Raw genomic sequence first — 22,111 nt, forward strand, 5'->3', positions numbered from 1 at the left:
TTATTTTAGAAAAACAAAACTTTGACTCATCTATGTAAACACTACTGCTGATGGAAGAAGAACAATACAACAATAGAGATGTTTGTACATTTGCTTGTGGTGCCGTATTGTTGTGTGCTTGTGTGCGTTGTCCTATCTCCTATCTCCTCGTTTCTGTCTCAGCTACTCTGTGCCAGGAACAAAAAAAGAATAGAAGATTTTTATTTGGCAGAGTGAAAATGCTGCTTAACCTTAAGTAGCAAATAAATTAAACCAGCTGATGTCAGCACGCTGCCTCCTTCTTACAACAACAGTAGACATAAACTCACTCATGAGCTGAATCTTAGATTTCTCACCAGATTTGCTTTTAAACTTGAACATGATCAACTATCAGAATAGATTGTTGTGTAAGAGAGTGTGTAAATATGTCTGCAATGTGGGCTGTTACAAACATCACTGGTAAAAAAAATCTTTATTCATAAGACATTACTTTTCCTCATAAACCACCTGTACTTTGAACGAAAGCAACATCATCCACAGACAGTGAAAACAAAAAGTGACTTTCATTAACGGCAATTTTTTCCAACTATTACACATTCTTAAACATGGAAAGGCACATGTTGCTCTATCAGTTTTTTGTTTTTCTGTCCGTGACAGCAGAGGACGGAGCAACACAATGCCACTATATACAGCATTACAGCACCACAGTAACAATGACAGTCAGTGTTCCAAGTGCCAGGTAGTGACTCATACATGACCTAAGTAGGTCTATACCAGTGGTAGAGAAAAGCTGTAAATACTGTAAGTCTGCTATTTTACTGTACCCTTGTATTAAGAGAAAGATAGAGTTGAACAAGTGTACTTTTAATATTGTAAATGATTAGATAGGTTTCTTCAGATTGCTTTAAGCAATGATGCCAATACAGTTCTTGGTCATGATAATAACAGTTAATCATCTACTATCATGAGTTCCCTGGGTTGGCATTCTTCTATAGCTGAGCTCAACAATGAAACTATTTTATTTTGGGGTTTTCTGAATAGAATTATTCTGTGTCCATCTCAACTAAGATTTATTTAAATACCAAACAACTTTAATTTATTCTTTGAACATTTTTTTTCAAGATAGTCTCACAATTGAGAGAGAGTGGAGATTTTGTTGACATACATTTAATCGAGTTAAAGCTCATTTGTAAAGGTTTATTTTACATGATGATCAGTCATTTTTACACAAAATACTAAATGGTTTTTCAATACTCAGTTTATGGCAGAACTTACCTGTCAATTTTATTAGACATTAATTACACTTATGTAATGATCAGTTCAAACACAAGTTCATCCAGGACACCCAGAGAGCCGTTTTTGAGACCTTGTTTGAACTGTCTGTATTAAAACCCTGATCATTTAATGTGGCGGAGCCTTCAAATCCAGGCTCCTCAATTCGGTCCCATGAGGGTCACAGTCCTGCAGGTTTTGTATGTTTCCCTTCTCCAACTCGCCTGGCTCAGATTAAATGGATCCATCAGCCAATAAAACTCTGCACAGTGATTTTGAGTCCGTTTTTTAATCATTATCTGCTACTAAGTGCAATAAATCTAGTTTATTTTCTTCACCGAACAGTTGTAATTTTACACAATTGTCGCCAGAGGGAGACATTAATCTGTGAAGCTTTTCCTGGGCCGGAAGTAGGAAGTAGGAAGAGCTGTACCTGAACTGTACAGCTGTGCTAACAGATAAGCTAACAGGCTAGCGTCAACGGTGAATATATCAGCCCCCGCTGATCAAACGAAACATCTCCACAGCTACTTTGAGACTCTCAATCAAATATGGGAAAAGGCGGTGGTACATTTGAGAGACTCCTTGGTAAGTTATCTCAACATTATTTCAGTTTGTAGTTTATGATCCAACTGGGAGTTAAAAGTGCGATGTTTTGCAGCGTATTGTTTTGACAGTCGCTGGGCTGTGGCTCTCGGGCCAGCTAGCTCATTTTAGCTTGCTAACAAATTCGCTGCTATTGTTTGAAGACCAAAAGGAAATAAATGTGTAGAGCTAATTTGTGTAGGTTTGCTTATCAGTTGTCCTTTGGTCATTCGTACATGAGCTGAAATCACAGATACGAAGCACTATAAGTTTAGCTAAGGTGAACCAGGTTAACAGTAGTTTCGCCCTGAAATGCAGTACATTAATGTCTAGAATTTTACATGGTCATCAGCATATTATTTACATTATCAGCGAAACAGTGTATCCGTTTATATGTTTAAATAATCTAGTCAAAATAACAGAACACTGTCTTAAGTTTAAGACTGATGACTCACGGTGTAGTCTTAAGTTTTACGACTACAACAGGTTGACTAGCTAGCTGGCAGACGGATATAACTGGACACTAATCTGTTTACTAAATTTAAACGTAGACTTTACACTAAATTAGACACATTGTCGTTATAGTACGTTTGTAAAATTGACCATATGTGACTTATTCTCCTTCAGCTAAGTCTCAACAAACAAAAATAAATCGAACAAGTCCAAAGTTAACATGCAGCTTTAAATGTATTGTATATTTAACCATTCTTGGAAATGGAAATCATGTATTTACAAGTCATGTAATTATAATCATTAGGTTTGAAATGACAATAGTGATTAGTTTACCTTTAACCCCTGGGATTATGGTAATTAAATAGGTAAACAGCACAATATAGAAATACTTAGTGATCTACAAAAGTGTTCACTGTGATGTTTTTATGCAAAACACCCAAATAAAGAGACATATCATACAATGACTGTGCAAGTTGGGTTGTAAAGTAGCAAAACCAACAAAGCCAACTTAGCGGTTTTCCTGCAGAAACCAAAATTGCTCCAATGGCCACTTACAAATTATAAATAAGTTAAGCTTGCAGTTTGACTAAATTTAATGTCATTCTTAATGTGTAATTGGTAACAAGATGCCATCAACAGAGCATGTGTAACAGTGCTGCAGATAATAGACAAGCTAAAAATATGAAAAGCAGTGTTGTATTTTCTTGTTGATGGTAACATTACAGAATTACAATGGAATGAAAAACATAACCATAATAGATGTATTCAAAACCACAAATCAATACTTTCTTAATGGAAGAAAATGAATTAATGTTAAAAGCAAGCTGTGCAAATAATTCTTTTCGTGCCTCAGTAGAAAACAAGGTTACTGTAAAGCCTATAACCTCTTTATTTAGCATAAGTATAAGTATAGAAGAGGAGGCTGTTGTTGCTATAGTGGGGTTGGATAGTTTGGGAACATTTTTGAGATATCAGTAGTTCTACAGACATTGGCAAAATAAATCTGTAATCAGTTTTTCAGCTAAGCTTTAAATAACAACACAAAGACCAAGTTAAGCAAAAAACCAAAACAAAAAACAAACCAACAAAACTAAAGAAAGGTTCATTATTACACATCTGTTTGTATCAAAAGGAAAATGATATGCAGGATCAGCACTGAATTACAAGGTAAAATTAAAGATAGGTGCTTTTGATTTGTGAGCATTAGTTTAGTAAGTTAGTGGGCCAGTTTTGTTTTTTTTCAAAGATCTACATAACATTTTCATGGAGATGTATAAGTAAAACAATATTTCACAGAAAACTTCAATAAAACTTTCAATGCTCACAAGAATGGAAAAGGCTACAAAACCACTTCTAGAAAAATAAAAACCAAATTGTTCAGTTTTCTTAATCATGTCCTCTGTATTTTCATTTGACTTACATGAAAAATACTCTAATGCTTTAAGTTGTGTTCATGCAGAAACATACAATAAAACGAGAAAAATGCATAAACTTTAATGCATGCTGTTTTTGACAGATATTACATATGTGTAATTGTTTTCTATCTGTCCTAATTGCAGATAAAGCCACCAGTCAGCTGCTTCTGGAGACAGACTGGGAATCCATTCTTCAGATTTGTGATCTCATTCGGCAAGGAGACACACAGTGAGTTATTCTACAAACTCCCCCCGACATTCATATTCTCAGTTGCTGAACTGGGAGGGAGGGTGTTGTGTTAACTGACGTTTAACAAACATAACTGCAACAAGACATATTGATTACTTTATTAGCAACCTTAATTACCAGTCACTTCAGCAATGATTTAGTTAAGCATAGCAATGTTTGTCCTTCCAGAGCTAAATATGCCATCGGGGCCATTAAGAAGAAGCTGAATGACAAAAACCCACATGTGGCCCTTTATGCACTTGAGGTAAGACACATTAGAAAAATATACTTCAACATAAGTAGAATCTCAAAAGCAATATATTATACTCCTTTAGAAATGCTCCAACACGGTAATTGTAAACATGTTAGTTTTTTTGTTTTAATTTTTCATGCAATCAATCGTGTAGACGAAAAACAATGACCAAATGTTTTTGTCCAGGTCCTGGAGTCAGTGGTGAAGAACTGCGGACAAACAGTCCATGATGAAGTTGCAAGTAAACAAACTATGGAGGAACTGAAGGATTTGCTTAAGGTGACATTTAATTTCATTTTTGTGCATGAATTATTATAACAGTTCTTTAGTCTTGTGATGTAGGTTTTACTTAAGCTGTTTTACCGTGAAGCTAAATTTTGCTGCATTATATTTAGTTTATAATTAGGTTAAGTAGAGTGAAGCTGCAAATCTGCAAAGAGCCCTTGTTGGAGTGAGGGCTGGAAGTTAAGATGGAGAACTGTAACCTTTTACATAATGACTGTGTGATTTGTCTGGCCATACTTTGATTGGAGGGCTTACCACCTTTCTTACCCGCTTTCTAGATTTAGTCATTGCTCACAACTGTCTTGACATATGTGTGTTACGGCATGAGCTAGTAGCATTTGATTGGATGTCAGCCATATCATGTGACAGTGGTGCTGAAGCATACGTTGGTTTCAGCTTCCTGGTGATGTCATTGTCTTGTGACAGAGTGTTGTGCTCACACAGAAAAGGGACTTCCCACCTCACTTCCTGTCATTCAACTCATTGTTGTTACATTCAGTTTTTCTTTGGATGTGATGAAGAACATTCAGTCTAGAGCAACTAAAAGATTTGAGGATATTTCTTTCTCTTTGTGTTGTTTTGTTACCGCCAGAAGCAGACAGAACCAAATGTCAGAAACAAGATCCTCTATCTGATCCAGGCTTGGGCTCATGCTTTCCGCAACGAGCCCAAATACAAGGTGGTACAAGACACATATCAAATCATGAAAGTGGAAGGTGAGTGTACATTAAGAGTGCTTACTTTAGTCCCTTGTTCATGATAAGTGTATCTGCTTTATATTTAGCTACTTTCTCCTCGTTCACCAGGTCATGTTTTCCCTGAGTTTAAGGAGAGTGATGCAATGTTTGCTGCAGAGAGAGTAAGATGTGGTTTGTTGTTTTGTTTTTTGTTTTTTTTTGTCTTTTTTTCATTCAATCTAAAAGTATTACCTGTTCTCTGTTTTGCATTTGCATCATTAGATACTAGTTGTGAGGCTGAATTGAAGACGCACAGTGGTTTAATTGTGTTGCCATATATAACTAATGTTATCTGCTTTGTGCAGGCCCCAGACTGGGTTGATGCTGAGGAATGCCACCGGTGCAGAGTCCAGTTTGGCGTTATGACAAGAAAAGTAGGCTGGGTTTAGTTGTCACTAGGGCAAATAAAGATTTCCTTCTCGGTGTTGAAATCATTTCTGCGGACTGCATGCTTAACGCTCAGAAACTGACCTCCATTTGTTCTTGCAGCACCATTGTCGAGCCTGCGGCCAGATTTTCTGTGGGAAGTGTTCATCTAAATACTCCACTATTCCCAAGTTTGGCATTGAGAAGGAAGTGCGTGTGTGTGAGCCGTGCTTTGAGCTGCTCAACAAGTGAGTTTACTGACATGATGGTGGGAATACAAAAATGCGCATGTGTCACATTTGGTGACTATAGATGTTTTAAATATATTATACATTTGACTGGATACATTTTTATTATTTTCCTTAATGTGTGAAGGTTATCTTTTGTTGTTGTTTTTTTTTTCTTTTGCAACAAAACAATCTCATCTGGGGTAAAAGCTTGGCTAATATTATAAATTATCTTCATGACTTCCTTCATGATATGCCATCGTAAAAAGTAAAGCATAAGGTGTAGAGTTTGGTCAGTTATAGCATGAAAAGATCACCCAATCTTTTTGACTTCATCACTTCCCGGTTGGATTACTGTAACGCCCTTTATCTTGGGGTCAGCCAGTCGTCACTCTGTTGTCTCCAACTTGTTCAAAATGATGCTGCTCGTCTTTTGGTTGGAGCACGTAAGAGAGAACACATTACGCCTATTTTAGCATCACTTCTTTGGCTTTCCGTACATTTTAGAGTTCATTTTAAGTTTCTTTTATTTATTTTTAAGTCCCCACATGGTCTTGCCCCTCTGTACCTCTTTGAGCTGCTTACCCCATACTTGCCAGCCTGGTGCTTCAGATCAGCTGATCAGCTCCTCCTGGAGGTACTGAGGTCCAGGGAGAAGCTCAGAGGGGACAGAGCATTTATGGTTGCTCCTTCAAAACTGTGGAATTCTTTGCTGCTACAGGTTAGAGAATCCACATCACTGATAATCTTTAAAACCCGCCTTAAGACCAATTTTTGTGAGCCTGGCATTTCACCCAGTTTGAGACTGTTTATTTTCTCTAATCGACTGTTTGTTTTTAATGTTTTTAATGTTTTGATGTTTATTACTTGTACTTTTTTTGGTTGCTTATTATCATTTTGTCTTTTATTCCTTTGACTAATATTATTCAGATCTCACTCTATGCTTTTTTTTTTTAAGTATTACTTCTTTGTTCAGCACTTTGTTGCAGCTGGCGTTGTGTTAAAGTGTTTTATAAATAAAGTTGAGTTGAGTTGACCATAAAAATGGCTTTTATAAGCAATGGCTTGTGATGTTGATGACTCCAACATCATAAATGATGATAACTAATTGGCCTGAACATGAAACAGATAATTTTACAGAGCCTTCAGTGTTGTCAGTTTATATGTTGACATCAGGCAACAAGTTTTCAATGTCCCTTTGTGCTGTATTGTTTTAGGAAAGTTAATGTTTCACACAGCATGCTCTCTTCTGATTTACAAAGTTGTTTGTTCTCCCTTTATCCCTTGTCCTCACCAGCCACCCCTCCCTCTCTCCTCCACTTAGGAAAGCTGAAGGAAAAGCCCCTACCACTGGCTCTGCTGAATTGCCACCGGAGTACCTGACAAGCCCCTTGTCTCAACAGTCACAGGTAATTATTTTTTAATATTTGGCTCAGAAAATTGAGTGGTTTTGTATTTTCCTTTGTGTTGAATGCTTGTTTGAGTTAGCAGACTTTAATCTTTGGGTACCATTTCTCATTCCCTGCCTTTTTTGATGACCAGATGCCACCCAAGAGAGATGAGGCTGCCCTGCAGGAGGAGGAGGAGTTGCAGCTGGCTATTGCTCTTTCTCAAAGTGAAGCAGAGGAGAAGGAGCGTATGGTGGGTTTGCATGAAGTAATTTTTTTTTCTTCATATTTACTATCAACATACTGTGAGAGGAAAAGAAAAAATGTAAACACTGCTGTCTGGTGACTTACAGAGACAGAAGAATTCATACTCCATGTATCCCAAAGCTGATCCCACCCCAGTGACTTCCTCAGCACCACCAGTTAGCACCCTTTACACTTCCCCTGTGGTAAGAGAAATATGTTATTTACATGAAAAAACATTGGTTTTTGTCATGATTGTAACAGGCTTTAAAGAAGACGTACATAGTATTGCATTATTGGCTCCTTCTCTTATTTAAAAAAAACAAAAAACAAAACTTTATCGTTACTGAAGACAACTTTTGTTAATGGCAAAAGAAATGAAAAAGAGTTCTGGCCTCCAGTTTCTTAGGCTCAGGGAATACATTGAATATATTGACCAATGGGAAACATTTGTTCATTGCAGAACTCTTCTGCTCCAGTAGCTGAAGATGTAGACCCTGAGGTACATGTACTAAACTTTAAGCTTCTATTCTCTGTTTCAATAGTAATATTATAAATAATTAAATCCTGATGTCTTTACATCTGTAACTGTGTCACATCTGATCCACCAGTTGGCCCGCTACCTGAACAGAACGTACTGGGAGAAGAAGCAGGAAGAGGCTAGAAAGAGCCCCACCCCCTCGGCTCCTGCCCCCGTGTCACTGGCTGAGACCCTTCCATCAATCAGCCAACCTGCTGAAAGTCATGTCCAAGTCCAGCCTGTCAGCATAGTTGAGGTGTGTTACTGCTTTTGTGCAGATATTACAGTTGGTATTTTTTATGTGTGGTTTAGGTGACGCTGTGTTCACTGCCTCTCCATCATTCCCGCTTTCAGCAGCAGTACCAGAACGGTGAATCAGAGGAGAACCATGAGCAGTTCCTGAAAGCCCTGCAGAATGCCGTCACCACCTTCCTCAATCGTATGAAAAGCAACCACATGCGTGGGCGCAGCATCACCAACGACAGCGCGGTGCTTTCACTCTTCCAGTCCATCAACAACATGCACCCACAGCTGTTGGACATTCTCAACCAGTTGGATGAAAAGCGGCGTGAGTGTTAATTTTACCCGTGCTTTTGTTTCTTCATCTGTTTTCTTGGGTCTTTGATGTACAAACTGTCTCTCATCAGTGTACTACGAGGGACTGCAGGACAAGCTAGCTCAGGTACGTGATGCCCGCGCTGCCCTTAATGCTCTCCGAGATGAACACAGAGAGAAGCTACGTAGGGCTGCAGAGGAAGCAGAGAGACAGAGGCAGATCCAGCTGGCACAAAAGCTGGAGATCATGAGGCAGAAGAAGCAGGTAATAAGAATAACCTCTTCAACAGATTTAGAGATGTTGTCATAGTATCCATTACCCTGCTCACAAGTGTTTCCTCTGAACTCAGGAGTACCTGGAGATGCAAAGACAGCTGGCTATTCAGCGCCTCCAGGAGCAGGAGAAGGAGAGGCAGATGCGTTTGGAGCAGCAAAAGCACACAATCCAGATGCGAGCCCAGATGCCTGCTTTCTCTTTGCCCTACGCCCAGGTACACACTTCTTTAGCCCATTAACCTCAAGCAGATATAACTGACTCACTGAAGAATAACTCTGGCAAGTCTTTTTGAACAATGCTAAATAATAGATATTTACTAATGTCTACTATGCCCTTTCATGCAGATGCAGTCTTTGCCCCCCACTGTAGCAGGAGGGGTGGTATATCAACCCGGTGCTCCACCAAGCTATCCAGGCACCTTTAGTCCTGCTGGTTCTGTGGAAGGTTCACCTATGCATAACATCTATATGAGCCAGCCTGGGCAGACTGCACCAGGACAGTATCAGGCCATGCCTGGTGCTGCCACAGGTGAGGATATCCACAACGAATTGGGAGATTTAAGAAATATGGCATAAAATACTTCTAATACTTCTAGCACCAGAAAGTCCACCACATGTGGCTCCCTATTCAGTCATGAAATAGTTGAAGTGTTTCTTAAGTATTGACTTGTGTATGTTTCTCTGTTTGGTTGTTTTTGCCAGATCCCAATATGGTCAATGCATACATGTACCAGCCTGCAGGCACCAATGGCCAGCCAGCTCATCCTCCAGGCCAAGCTCCACCCACTACTAGTTCCCACTACTCCAACTATCAGCCCACACCCACACAAGGCTACCAGGTTTGACTGACTTCAGTTGAAAGGTCACCGACACTTTTTAAGTTTTCCTCTTTAATTAAGTTGTCTGTCTCCTGTGCAGAGTGTGGTCACTCAGGCACAAAGTATGCCCCCCATGTCCCAGACGGCCCCAACCAACGGTATGGGTTATATGGGTTACCAGCCGTACAACATGCAGAACATGATCTCAGCGTTGCCAGGTCAGGATCCCAATATACCCCCCCAGCAGCCGTACATGCCAGGCCAGCAGCCCATGTACCAGCAAGTTAGTATAGACCTTTTTTTTTTTTTAATACTATTGTAAATAAATCAGGCTTGCTTTGTTTATCTTTTAAAGATTTGTGAACCTCAACATTCTTCTCATTTTTACATTTTAATTCTTGTCAGGTTGCTCCCCCTGGTGGTCCCCAGCAGCAGCAGGCACAACAGCAAGCACCTCAAGCTGTTCCTGGCAGTGCAGAGGCACAGCTCATCTCCTTCGACTGAAGCCCCTATGCTGCAGGCTCACTACACACACTACACTTTCTCTTCACCTCTGCCCCCCCCCCCACTTTCCAGATTGTGTGGATGCCCACACACATAATTCCAACCTTCCACCTTGCTGTGATGTTGTGGCAAAGTGAAATATTGTGATGATGTTGCAGAACTGTAGCTCTCCCTGCCTCTCCCTCTCTGAAGTAAGGGATCTGAGGGATGAGGCTGTGATAGAGAGCACCATAACCCAGACCGCTCACCGTCCTCTTTGTCTTTTCAGCTGATATGTATGTAGTAATTCCTTATTAAATGAATAACTAAAGTGCAGAAATAGTCAGTGGTATTCAAGTTAAAATGAATAAGAAAATATGATACAAATTTAGCAGATGAAAAAACACACAACCATCTTTTCTCATATTTTTATAAGGCAAGACGTGCATGTTAAATTTAGATTATTTTCTGGAATGGAAGTGACTTATTGCAACCTCTTCACACAGTGTGGGCAATGCTTGTTAAACCTCTGTATGTGCTGTTTAGGAAGTGGTGGGTGTCTCAAAAGAGTGATGTCTCAATAATGAAAGCTGAGCTCAAAGCGTTGGCACAAACTTGCATCGTCGTCAGGCTCGCAGCTCAACATTCCAGCAGTAGTTAACCAATCATGTTTGTCATGCACAGAAAACTTTGGTTCCCTTGTTTTGGCATTTATTTGTAGTATGCTGCTTGGACTTTTGGGTGTCTTATTGTAGTTTCTAAGATGACAAAAGGCATTGCAGCAATTGTACTTACTGTGGGGTATGTTATAAAATCAGCTGGGTGCTTGTCTAACCCTCAATTAATACACTTTCATAGATAAATAATCCCAATCATAGCTTGTTACCAATAAAATATGATTATCTAAAGCAGTCCAGAAATCCTAAGAGCAGCCTATAACCCTTTACTAAAGTAATTTGTGTAGCTGACTAAAAAGCAACTTTTTTTTAAGGCTGAAGGAAGAAATGGACATTTATTCAACTTTAAATTGCCTCCAGATGCCACATCCATCATCCATCATCCATTCAGTTTTATCTGCCCCATGTAAAGAAAGCTGCACAGGTGGAAGTGCAGGTGTGGTCTCTTGTTGGTGTTCGTGACTGTTCAGAAATGGGAAGATGGTTGCAGAGTGAACAAAATTTGCTGCATGTTTGTGTCACACTTTCAATCAGTGATTTCTGTAACTCTTCAGTTTTCATCTGTGGACTTCTTTATTCCATCTTACTGATCTGTCTGACTTTAAAGTAATTTTAAAATTATATTTAATAAATATCAAGTTCTTATTGTCCAGGTGTTTTTTTTTGGTTCTTCACATTTTATGGGTCTTGAACTAAAAAAAAATGTACAATGGAAAAACTTTATTCAGAGTCCATTTTACTGTAAATCAGCTGCATTTAAAATTTGTTTTTAAAGCACACAGGCCATTTATTTACTCTGTTAAAGGAATGGATTATAAAAAACTAAATGTATATCCTATATTTGTTTTCTTTCTTTTTTTCCCTTACTTTTCTTTTTTCACAGAATAAAAATGGAATGAATTGGAAATGAGGAAAAAATAATAGTAACCTAATAGAAACTATTACAGAAAAATTAAGTCTAGTTTTTTTCTTGCCAAACGCCTCCAAGATAAATGTTCAGTTTTCTGAAAAGTTCTCAAATGTTCATTTTCATAATGTTTTCCTTGTGTATGATATTAAGGAATTCCTCTTCTCTGAGGTTGAATCCTGAGACCTGATGATGTCTTTCTTATCATTTCCAGAGAAAATTAAAAAACTTTGCAGTCGGGATAGGAATCTAATTTAAGAGTTGGTCTCTGTAGTCTCACAAAAAATGGATAAGTGATGCAGCAATGACTTCTTTCTTAGAGTTTTCTGAAGATGAGACATTTGTAGTATTCTTCCATCTCAACCTGGAAATAAAATGGTACAGAAATTAAGAATATTTTATTGTTGGTGTTACTGTAGATGTCTTCCAAATCATACTACACCGTCTCACCATTCTCTCCAGACGCAGTCCGTTCCCGTAGGCTTGCTGTCTGAGTACATCAATATCTGGAAGACCCCACTCTGGATTCCTGTGCAACAGATAAATGCATTAAACAGGCTGTATACACTCTGCAAACAAAAGTGGAGCAGGCACAATGATGTGAAGCAGTTAGGCTAGTTGCATAGAAACTGCATAGTCACATAGAAAGGCAAATGTTTTAAATAAACTCTTAGCTCCTCTGCACAAACATTTAATTGAATAATTTCACAATATGGAATGTTATTGCTGCAGTCTACTCACAGTTTTCGAAGCTCTTCGTCCAGGTATTCATTACAGCTAGGTGTAATGATGCCATTAACAGCATACACCTGCAAAGTATGTAAAAATCTGTCACTTTTTCAAAGATGCTTTAGTATAACTCACTCAATGAAATTAATAGAGCAAATTTAACTTGTTTGTACATACCCCGTATGTTATCAACAGGCCATTTTGTTTGAGGATCTCACCAGCTCCACTGAAAACTCCCTAACAAAATCATCGATGGAAAATGGTATTTAGTTGTTTAACCTTTTGTAAAAGCCTCAATTTCTCAAGTAAGTTAGTATAGCATCTTAAACTTTTATTTTAAATAGCCACTCATACCTGTGCAGTTTTAAAGGAGCTGTACTGCAGCAAGTTGATGGCAATGATAATGTCACAGGAGCTACGAGAAAGGCCTGCCCATTTCTCCCAAGGTTCACTGGCATCTAGGTGGACGGGTTGCAGAACAGTCTTTGCTTGAGTGGCAGTAATGTAGGCCTTGATACTGTAAACAGTGTGAAGTCAAATTTTTCTTTCAAATTCACGTATTGTTGTGAATCCATCTCTGAACTTTTTTTCAGTATATTATTGTCACTCTCATATGTAAGTTGCTTTGGAGAAAAGTCTGCTAAATGACAGTAGAATAGAATAGAATTGTACAAACTATAATATACCCAATTAGTTTCCTCTCACGTATGACTATGTTATAATTTATAAGTTAATGACAAGCAAACAACCTTCTAACCTTTCCCGAGACTCTTCCTTTATGTCAGATGGCTGCCAGGTTACAAAGGGGATCTTCTGGGCAAACCGTATAACATGCTGTCCAGTTCCAGAGCCCAGCTCTAAGGCAAACAGCTGCCTGTGTGACTGATCCTCCAACACATCCTCAAGCACTGAACAAAGACCCTCCCAGTTCCTCTCTGCCTGAGGAGACACCAGCATGATCTGGAAAAAAGGAAAGAGAGGCCTTGTATTGATTCCTTGAAAATAAAAAAACAAAATGATACCTTTCTTTTTTTTTTCCCCCATCACAGCTGATCCATCTTACCATGCCAAGAGAAACAAGCTAATGGGGACGTAGCATATTGGAGAGAAGTGGATGTGGTGGATGACTGTAAGAGCAGATGGATGCACAGATTACCAAGTAAAGAGGATTCCCTTTGTGCTCCTCCCCTGTATAGTACAGGTAGGGCTCACATAGAGAGCCATGTGTTAGTAAATATGTCGTACTTAAATGTTTCAACTATTGTGACATAAATGTTAGAATATAATCACTACTCTTTTCCTCTATTGTGCCACGATAGTGGAATGATCTCCCAAACTGTGTTTGCTCTGCAGAGTCCCTGTCTACTTTTAAGAGCAAGCTAAAGACTCAGCTCTTCAAGGAGCACTTCAACACTTAGTATAGCTATATTTGTTGGAAAGTTGGAGAACTTAGCCCAGTTCTTTCCAACAAACATTATAGTATTAATTCTTTGTATTATAACATAGGTGATATTATGGGGTGGGAAGGGAGTAAACAAACAAACAAACAAACAAAAAGTCATTCATTTATAATAAAGTGATTGTAGTATAGTAATTAATATTATTATTTAAAAATCAAGATTTTTAGACTTGTACTGATTCAATCTATAACTCCCCTTGCGTCTCTCAAGGTGCAGCGCAATGTGTTGTCCTTCAGAGGCTTCCGTAGGTTTTCTAACAGTTCACGTAATGCATTCTGGGTAGGTCAGGAGCAGACAGGACGCCATGTGCTTTTGAAGCTTGTGGATTGGACTGGCAGGGGAAATTTTATCTGCTGATAGTTGATAGAAACTGCATGTTAAAGAGCTCCGGTGGACGTTAGCATGTACTGTATCAGACGTTGCCTCCGGACCGCGCTGCGGGCTGCCGCGAGCACACACCGGTACGTAACACAACAGTCGGTCATATAACACCAGATCCTCCGTGCATCTCCCTGGATGTCTTACTCTTCAAGGGCACATAGTAACAAAGTGCTGATTCTGATTTTTGATTTAGAGCATTTTGTCCTCTCTTAAATGAATTAAAATACAGAAGAAGCTGTTCAACCGCAGTTATAACTGGCTATTTTTTGTGTAGTTGTTTAGTTTCTTAGGCGGTGCTTGTTACCTCTGAAGTTGCAACTTAAAGACCCTGGTTCTGTGACTGGTAAAGTTAGTCAGTAGAAAAAGATTGCCCTTGTCCGTAGCATGGTTGTAAAATCTGTAAGGCTTTGGCTGCCGTCCTCCTTTCAGTAAAGGTCACGTTAAGCAAACGGGAAATCTTACCTTTTTCCTGATAGGATCATTTTTTTCTGCGTCTCTAGATGTTGTTTAGCATCATGCAAGACTGGAGAGGAATCTGACATGTGTGCACATTTGCATATTGAAGACTTCTTGTTGCTGTGTTTAATTTTAAAAGAACTTTCCACTATTGTAAATTCTGCAACTATGTGATTGTGTTGAATCAGATATTGATGCTGCACAAAGATTTTAAGTGTAAAACTAGTGTGCATCTGTTATGTCATCAGATTGGTGGAAAGATTTAGATTAATGGAATAGTCAAGCAAATACTCAGCAAACATGATAAAGAAATATGAGTTAGAGCAGGATCCATGACCAAATGCATTTGTTTAACAAACTATTGTGAATTTTTCAGGCAACATCTTCAGCAGCAGGGTCCAGCCTTGTGTGCGCTCAGGCTTCTCAAAACTAGTCCAGCCTCTCACTCAGACGTCATTGCCACCCCCCCACTAGATGGAGCACCCAAACAATATTCCCCCAAAATCCAACAGCTTGTCAGTGACATAGCCAGCCTCACCTTATTAGAGGTGTCAGACCTAAACGAGCTTCTCAAGGTTTGTATAAAAATATTCATTACTCAATCTGCACTGAAAAATTTCAGGTGAATTTTCATGACCCACATTTGTTTTTGGGCATTTCTTTTTTGATTACAGAAAACTCTCAACATTAAGGATGTTGGGATGATGCCTATGGGGGCGATGGCTGCATCCCCTGCTCCTGCTGCTCAGGTACAATGAAAGATAATGAAACATATAACCTCCTGTAACACCGACTATGGGTTACATTAAAGTGGAACTATTGTGTGCATTTCAGGCTAATTTATTTTTGTTTCTGAGCCCAGAAGGGCTGGGATTGATCAAGTTATTGTCACAAATCGCTTTATTTACTTAAGATCGACCCTCTCCGTAGGCTGTCAGATCAGCCTGTGGGCAAAACGAGTGGCTTGAGACTCTTCCGCATCAAGCCCCGCCTCCCGCCAGATATAAGTTGCCACTGATTGGTCAGCTGCCACTGCACTACATTGGGAGCGCGCACCGCAACTGCTTTCGCCGTCATTGTAACATATCTCATAAACAGAAGGATTAGGCTAATATGAACTCAATAAAAAATAAAATACAATATCAACACATAGCATACAGCCCTTCATGTTCGAACCTGAATCAGACCCTGAAAACGAAGTGGAAAACAGCAACCCACAGCAACAAATGCAGGAGGATGTCTCTTTTTGGTAAACTCACCAGCCATCGTTCGAAATAACTTTATCTGACGTTTTCCACCCGCCTGATATATTTGCACATTTGCCCTTGTTAACCAGTAGAAGGTAACCAATCACCGAACCTTATCCCCCGGGACGTCACAAGGATTTCCAAGTAGAAAAAACTCTCTAAAACGACTCGTTTTTTGTCGCCATGTAAACCGAAAGGAGAGAGTGCTGGAACTCAAACTCAAACATGCGTTTAGGTGATAAAAAACAGTACCATTCACATGTCTGATGAGGATTCAACGCTGTAACACTATACAAAGCTCAGAAAACTTGAAATACCATAATAGAACCCCTTTAATGCACAATGAATGTTAAAGCAATATTAAGGCTTAATTCCAGAGGAGTTGCTGGTAATGTTGCCATGATGTTGGCTAATGTAGATTTACATGTTTGTAATTAAAGTGTTAATTTGTTATCTTTTCTTTTAAAACAAGCCCACAGAAGAGGAGGAGGCACCAGTTAAGAAGGAGAAGACTCACTTTATTGTGAAATTGACAGAACTAAAGGCAGCGGAAAAAGTCAAGCTTATAAAGGAAGTGAAGAACTGCATCCAAGGCTTGAATCTGGTCCAGGTACGTGTCCTGTTTAAAGACTTTTTTTTTTTTTTTTTTTTTTTTTTAAGTTAGTTTGTTTCCATAAAGATTCAGCTGAACTGATGAGTAAGGTGGTCTGTTTTCAGGGCTAATCTGTAGCTGCAAAAAAACCCCAAAACGTTATCACACAATAAGGTCTGTTAAGAACCGGTTTCTTCAGCTCCACTGCAAGAAACACCAGTATGAGAGGTCATTGTTTCCCACAGCTTTTAATGCTAAAATTATTATTTTTTTGTTATAGCTTTTATTAATTCTTTTATACTGTAATGAACTGGCGACCTGTCCAGGTAAACCCTGCCTCTTGCACAATGATTGCTGGGTTAGACTCCAGTTTCCCTGCAACCTTCAGCTGGACTAAGCAGGGAAAAAATGAGTGAAAGAATTCTTCTCGTCTTCGTGCCGCTTATCCAGGGTCGGGTCGCGGGGGCAGCAGCCTAAGCAGGGAAGTCCAGATTTCCCTCTCCCCAGCCACATTTGCCAACTCTGCGGGGGGATCCCGAGGCGTTCCCAGACCAGCCGAGAGATATAATCCCTCCAGTGTGTCCTGGGTCTTCCCCAGGGTCTCCTCCCAGAGGGACGTGCCTGGAACACCTCACCAGGGAGGTGTCCAGGAGGCACCCTGACCAGATGCCCGAGCCACCTCAACTGGTTCCTCTCGATGCGGAGGAGCAGCGGCTCTACTCTGAGCCCTTCCCGGATGACCGATCTCCTCACCCTATCTCTAAGGGAGAGCCCGGTCACCCTGCGGAGGAAACCCATTTCAGCCGCCTGTATACGAGATCTCGTTCTTTCGGTCACGACCCACAGCTCATGACCATAGGTGAGGGTAGGAACGTAGATCGACTGGTAAATCGAGAGCTTCGCCTTCTGGCTCAGCTCCTTCTTCACCACGACAGACCGGCGCAGAGTCCGCATTACTGCAGACGCTGCACCGATCCGTCTGTCAATCTCGCGCTCCATCCTTCCCTCACTCGTGAACAAGACCCCGAGATATTTAAACTCCTCCACTTGAGGCAGGACCTGACTCCCAACCCGGAGAGGGCAAACCACCCTATTCCGGCTGAGGACCATGGTCTCAGATTTGGAGGTGCTGATTACCATCCCGGCTGCTTCACACTCGGCAGCGAATCGCTCAAGTGAGAGCTGGAGATCACGACCAGATGAAGCCAACAGGACCACGTCATCTGCAAAAAGCAGGGACCCAATCCTGAGGCCACCGAGCCGGATCCCCTCAACACCTCTACTGTTTTAGAAATTCTGTCCATATAAGTTATGAACAGATTCGGTGATAAAGGGCAGCCTTGGCGGAGTCCAACCCTCACCGGAAACGAATCCGACTTACTTCCGCAATGCGGACCAAGCTCTGACACCTGTCGTACAGGGACCGGACAGCTCGCACAAGGGGGTCCGGTACCCCATACTCCCGGAGTACCCCCCACAGGAGCCCCCGGGGGACATGGTCCACAAAGCACATGTAGAGTGGTTGGGCAAACCCCCATGCCCCCTCCAGGACTCCAACGAGGGTATAGAGCTGATCCACTGTTCCGCGACCAGGACGAAAACCACACTGCTCCTCCTCAATCCGAGATTCGACTATCCGGCGGACCCTCCTCTCCAGGACCCCTGAATAGACCTTACCAGGGAGGCTGAGGAGTGTGATTCCCCTGTAATTGGAACACACCCTCCGGTCCCCCTTCTTAAAAAGGGGGACCACCACCCCAGTCTGCCAATCCAGCGGTACTGCCCCCGATGTCCACACGATGCTGCAGAGGCGTGTCAGCCAGGACAGCCCCACAGCATCCAGAGCCTTAAGGAACTCCGGGCGGATCTCATCCACCCCCGGGGCCTTGCCGCCAAGGAGCTTTTTGACCACCTCAGCGACTTCAGCCCCAGAGATAGGAGAGTCCACCCCTGAGTCCACCAGCTCTGCTTCCTCATCGGAAGACGTGTTGGTAGGATTGAGGAGGTCTTCGAAGTATTCCTTCCACCGACCCACCACGTCCCGAGTTGAGGTCAGCAGCTCCCCACCTCCACTGTACACAGTGTTGATGGAGCACTGCTTCCCCCTCCTGAGCCGCTGGATGGTGGACCAGAATCGCCTCGAAGCCGTCCGGAAGTCTTTCTCCATGGCCTCGCCGAACTCCTCCCATGCCCGAGTTTTTGCCTTGGCGACAGCCGAAGCCGCATGCCGCTTAGCCTGTCGGTACCCATCAGCTGCCTCCGGAGTCCCACAGGCCAAGAAGGCCCGATAGGACTCCTTCTTCAGCTTGACGGCATCCCTCACTGCTGGTGTCCACCAACGAGTCCTGGGATTACCGCCACGACAGGCACCAACGACCTTACGGCCACAGCTCCAGCTGGCCGCCTCAGCAATAGAGGCACGGAACACAGCCCATTCGGACTCAATGTCCCCCGCCTCACTCGGGACATGGTTGAAGCTCTGTTGAAGGTGGGAGTTGAAGCTCGCTCTGACGGGGGACTCAGCCAGACGTTCCCAGCAGACCCTCACAACACGTTTGGGTCTGCCAGATCTGACCGGCCTCCTCCCCCATCATCTGAGCCAACTCACCACCAGGTGGTGATCAGGGAAAGAATTCTTTACACTGCAAAATGATTTCAGCTTTGTGGCACCAGGCAGGCAGGCACTTTTTCTAAAAGCTTTTAAATAATTTGAACAGGTTAGCTTTATGACTTGTTCATATTGATCACAGTGCTCATGTCATTTCGATCTCTGTCAAATTTGAAAATGCTGTGAAAATTGTAACCTAATCTCAGTAGAAAAGTCTTCTTGCTGGATTGTTGAGTAAAAATGAAAGGATGTCTCAGTTCACTGTTGTGTTTGGCCATCTTGTTGCCATAGTAACTCTGGCTCTTTGTGTACAGCAATTATGTCCTATCTACACAAATAAGATGTCTTTTAAGGTTTTGCTCTTTTTCCTTTGGTAATTCAGACTTATCAAACCTAAGTATTTATTTGGTGCTTTCAATCAGCAAGCCACCATATTGAGCATTTAGTTTTTTAAGCATTACTGTTTGAAAGAAGGGGTTTCTACTCTGCAGGTTCTCCCACTTCACAAATACACCCTAGTCTGTTTCTGTGACTGCTTCTTTTACTAGCTCAGAGGTGTCTTACTAATGTAGACCCTCAAACTGTCTCTCTACATACAAACAGGATAATGATGTGTGTAACAAGTCCTGTGAACGTACAGAGTTCAAAAGGCTCCTAAAGGGTCTGTTTCATCACCAGCTCCTGCTGCAAGGTTCATTTTCTGTTGTTAATCAGTTGGCAATGGCTTTATGTTATTAAACGCAACAAGGCATCCGTACCAGTTAGAAGGTTGCATTCAACTTTATAAAATTGCTTTTAAACCATACAGGATTTGAAATATAGCCTTGTATTTACCCAGAAAGCTACACATTGTATATTAAATTATAAATATATTTAGTCTTAGCCTAATTAAGTACTGTTCCCACTTTGTACAGTAGCATGTTGACTTGAATATATGTACAGTATAAATCTGAGCAAAAAAAAAAAACATGGCCTGTCATAGCTTTCCTGTTGCAGTCCTCCAATACTGTAAATACAGCTTGTTTACTGCAGTCAGAGCATCATTGTTTATGATTAGTGTAAAATATGAGCCTGGGCACACTCCAGTTCACTGCTTTGTGGGACAAATTAGATAACCTCAGTAACCCTATTTCTTTCTTTCTTTTTTGCTTAACTCAGGCCAAGAAACTAGTGGAGTCTCTTCCCCAGGAAATCCGGGCCAATGTTTCCAAGGAAGAGGCCGAAAAACTTAAAGCAGCCCTGGAGGCAGCAGGGGGCACTGTGGTGTTGGAGTAGATCTGTCCACCTGTTCTCTGCCCTGTTGCTGGTCATGCACTTCGTCCTTCATGATGATTTTTTTTTTTTTTTTTTAAATTTTTTTTTTTTACACAACGAAGAGGAGGTTCCTTAGAAAAAAGGAAACAAAATGCCTTCTTCCATCTAAACCGTCTCCTAGCAGTATCAGGTGGAGCAGTACAGCTCAGACTGAACTTTCCAGGGACACAGCCTGAACAAATGACCACCTTGATGTTTGCTTGCGTGCTGATGTTTGTATGATGCTTGTGTAGCAAACAAGCTACAGAAATGCTGGCCTGAGTGACACAGAAGTCAGCAGATATTTCTGTGTGTGTGTTTCAAAGAGGGAAAGTTTGCACTGCAGGAGCATGGTTACAGACGTTAAGGAACACCGCATACTGTATCTAGCTCAGACGATACCAGCGCTGTGTCCTTATGCTCATTATTAATATGATTAAAGTCGAAATATCCTTATGTTTTTTTATTCTTGTTTTTGATATTGATTTTGAACAAACCGCATAACATCATAAAGATATTGTAGAACGGTTAATTTAATCTGTGATTTGTTGCCTTAGAATTTAATCTAGTAAAATGAATTAAAGTTGTACATTTTAAATGACAAAGGAACTTAATATTCTATTCTACAAATAACGTCTTCTTGTATTCCTACCACTTGCCAGAGCCCACAATATATATCTCAATCATGGTGGCTGCATGTGAACATTTAGTTAAGGTCCTGTCTTAATTCTTTGCTTTTATGCCTGTAGTTTGCATCTGTAAAGCACCCGGTATCCTGGGGAAATCAAGCTGTATTGGTCATTTAACCATTTATATGGGCGCTGGGGTCAAATAGGACGACGTGATGTTCCAAAAGGAGGCATTTTGGACTTCTCAAACAGAAGTGTTGTCTAAAAGGGCTGTAGACCATGTATGGGATATTTCTGGATTATAAACTAGTTTACCACTGGTTATAGATCCCCACTGAGCGGTGTTTTTGTAAGGTGTGTGTTTTCAACAAGATAATGTACCTGTAATGTGTATGAATTGAGTTTTGGTCACTCATTAATTAATGATGCATGATATAGATCTTTGGTGATACACGAACAATAAGGATTTTCCTCCTAGTTTAATGCAAGCTAATAGAATTAAATACTTCTTTGGGACAAATGGCACCAAACAATGGCTACTTTCCACTAAATATAAAAGAATACAGTATAAAAGAAGCACTGAAAAGAGATTTGTATCAAGAAATAGAGTTGCCTCTGTTTAAGTGGAGCCATTATGAAACAAAGAGAAAAGTAATATATTTTTATTTTAAAGTAAAATTGATTTTTTTTTTTTTTTACTTGATGTGTAAAGCAGGCCTAATTGCTCTGTCCAAATCCAAATGCTGACTACATATGAGGCAATAAGGTCAAAATGGCATTAAAATGGGTATTTAAATGGTGTAAAGTTAAAGAAGAAAAAACTGAATACTTAGTTGTTTGAACAGAAATGCCTTGTAAAGATTAAATCAGTAATAAAATTTATGCAGCAGTGCATATCAATATGAGGTAAGTAAATCTTCCATGTTGCAGCTTATGAACACCAGAGGGAGTGTGAACAAAGAGGATATTGATGGGTTTTTCTTTTCACCTGTTCCCAGTCGTATGAAGCCAGAACCTTTGTACTTTTCACAACTCATTTCCTTTAGTA

At 40.7% G+C, this 22,111-nt stretch overlaps 3 protein-coding genes across 19 annotated transcripts; 2 read left to right on the forward strand and 1 right to left on the reverse strand.

Moving 5' to 3' along the window:
- The first annotated feature begins 1,707 nt into the window (after positions 1-1,707).
- hgs (hepatocyte growth factor-regulated tyrosine kinase substrate) lies at positions 1,708-11,531 on the forward strand. 17 transcript variants are annotated; one of them, XM_079253537.1, is made up of 20 exons: positions 1,708-1,839; positions 3,849-3,933; positions 4,123-4,198; positions 4,373-4,465; positions 5,070-5,187; positions 5,278-5,330; positions 5,514-5,582; positions 5,698-5,822; positions 7,126-7,210; positions 7,344-7,457; positions 7,543-7,638; positions 7,896-7,934; positions 8,044-8,208; positions 8,307-8,520; positions 8,600-8,772; positions 8,858-8,998; positions 9,129-9,312; positions 9,486-9,622; positions 9,702-9,884; positions 10,007-11,527. In XM_079253537.1, the coding sequence occupies exons 1-20, from the start codon at positions 1,803-1,805 to the stop codon at positions 10,103-10,105; spliced, it is 2,286 nt and encodes a 761-aa protein (XP_079109663.1). In that variant the 5' UTR covers positions 1,708-1,802; the 3' UTR covers positions 10,106-11,527. The 17 variants fall into 17 exon arrangements, with proteins under 17 accessions (XP_079109663.1, XP_079109674.1, XP_079109665.1 ...); XM_079253548.1 differs by having other exon boundaries at positions 5,064-5,187; positions 7,099-7,210; positions 10,007-11,526; XM_079253539.1 differs by having other exon boundaries at positions 5,064-5,187; positions 7,344-7,442; positions 8,310-8,520; positions 10,007-11,526.
- Positions 11,532-11,973: 442 nt separating this feature from the next.
- Positions 11,974-13,354, reverse strand: LOC306765984 (methyltransferase-like 26 B; the record flags this gene model as incomplete). Its single annotated transcript, XM_079253552.1, has 6 exons — positions 11,974-12,032; positions 12,119-12,197; positions 12,410-12,477; positions 12,575-12,634; positions 12,752-12,914; positions 13,155-13,354. 6 exons carry the CDS (start codon positions 13,352-13,354, stop codon positions 11,985-11,987), a joined length of 618 nt encoding a protein of 205 aa, XP_079109678.1. The 3' UTR covers positions 11,974-11,984.
- Positions 13,355-14,146: 792 nt separating this feature from the next.
- Positions 14,147-21,774, forward strand: mrpl12 (mitochondrial ribosomal protein L12). Its single transcript, XM_079253463.1, has 5 exons — positions 14,147-14,318; positions 15,071-15,269; positions 15,369-15,443; positions 16,414-16,551; positions 20,300-21,774. The coding sequence occupies exons 1-5, from the start codon at positions 14,260-14,262 to the stop codon at positions 20,414-20,416; spliced, it is 588 nt and encodes a 195-aa protein (XP_079109589.1). The 5' UTR covers positions 14,147-14,259; the 3' UTR covers positions 20,417-21,774.
- Positions 21,775-22,111: the final 337 nt, after the last annotated feature.

Source organism: Telmatherina bonti (genome assembly GCF_933228915.1).
Source record: "Telmatherina bonti genome assembly, chromosome: 14".
Taxonomy (NCBI): Eukaryota; Metazoa; Chordata; class Actinopteri; order Atheriniformes; family Telmatherinidae; genus Telmatherina; species Telmatherina bonti.

Coding starts and splice junctions, on each gene's coding strand:
- mrpl12 (XM_079253463.1), top strand. CDS start 14,260: ATGTACTGTATCAGACGTTGCCTCCGGACCGCGCTGCGGGCTGCCGCG. Junction 14,319..15,070: donor GCTGCCGCGAGCACACACCG/GTACGTAACACA, acceptor TGAATTTTTCAG/GCAACATCTTCAGCAGCAGG. Junction 15,444..16,413: donor CCCCTGCTCCTGCTGCTCAG/GTACAATGAAAG, acceptor TTTTAAAACAAG/CCCACAGAAGAGGAGGAGGC.
- hgs (XM_079253534.1), top strand. CDS start 1,803: ATGGGAAAAGGCGGTGGTACATTTGAGAGACTCCTTG. Junction 7,211..7,343: donor CCTTGTCTCAACAGTCACAG/GTAATTATTTTT, acceptor TTTGATGACCAG/ATGCCACCCAAGAGAGATGA. Junction 9,623..9,701: donor CACCCACACAAGGCTACCAG/GTTTGACTGACT, acceptor TCTCCTGTGCAG/AGTGTGGTCACTCAGGCACA.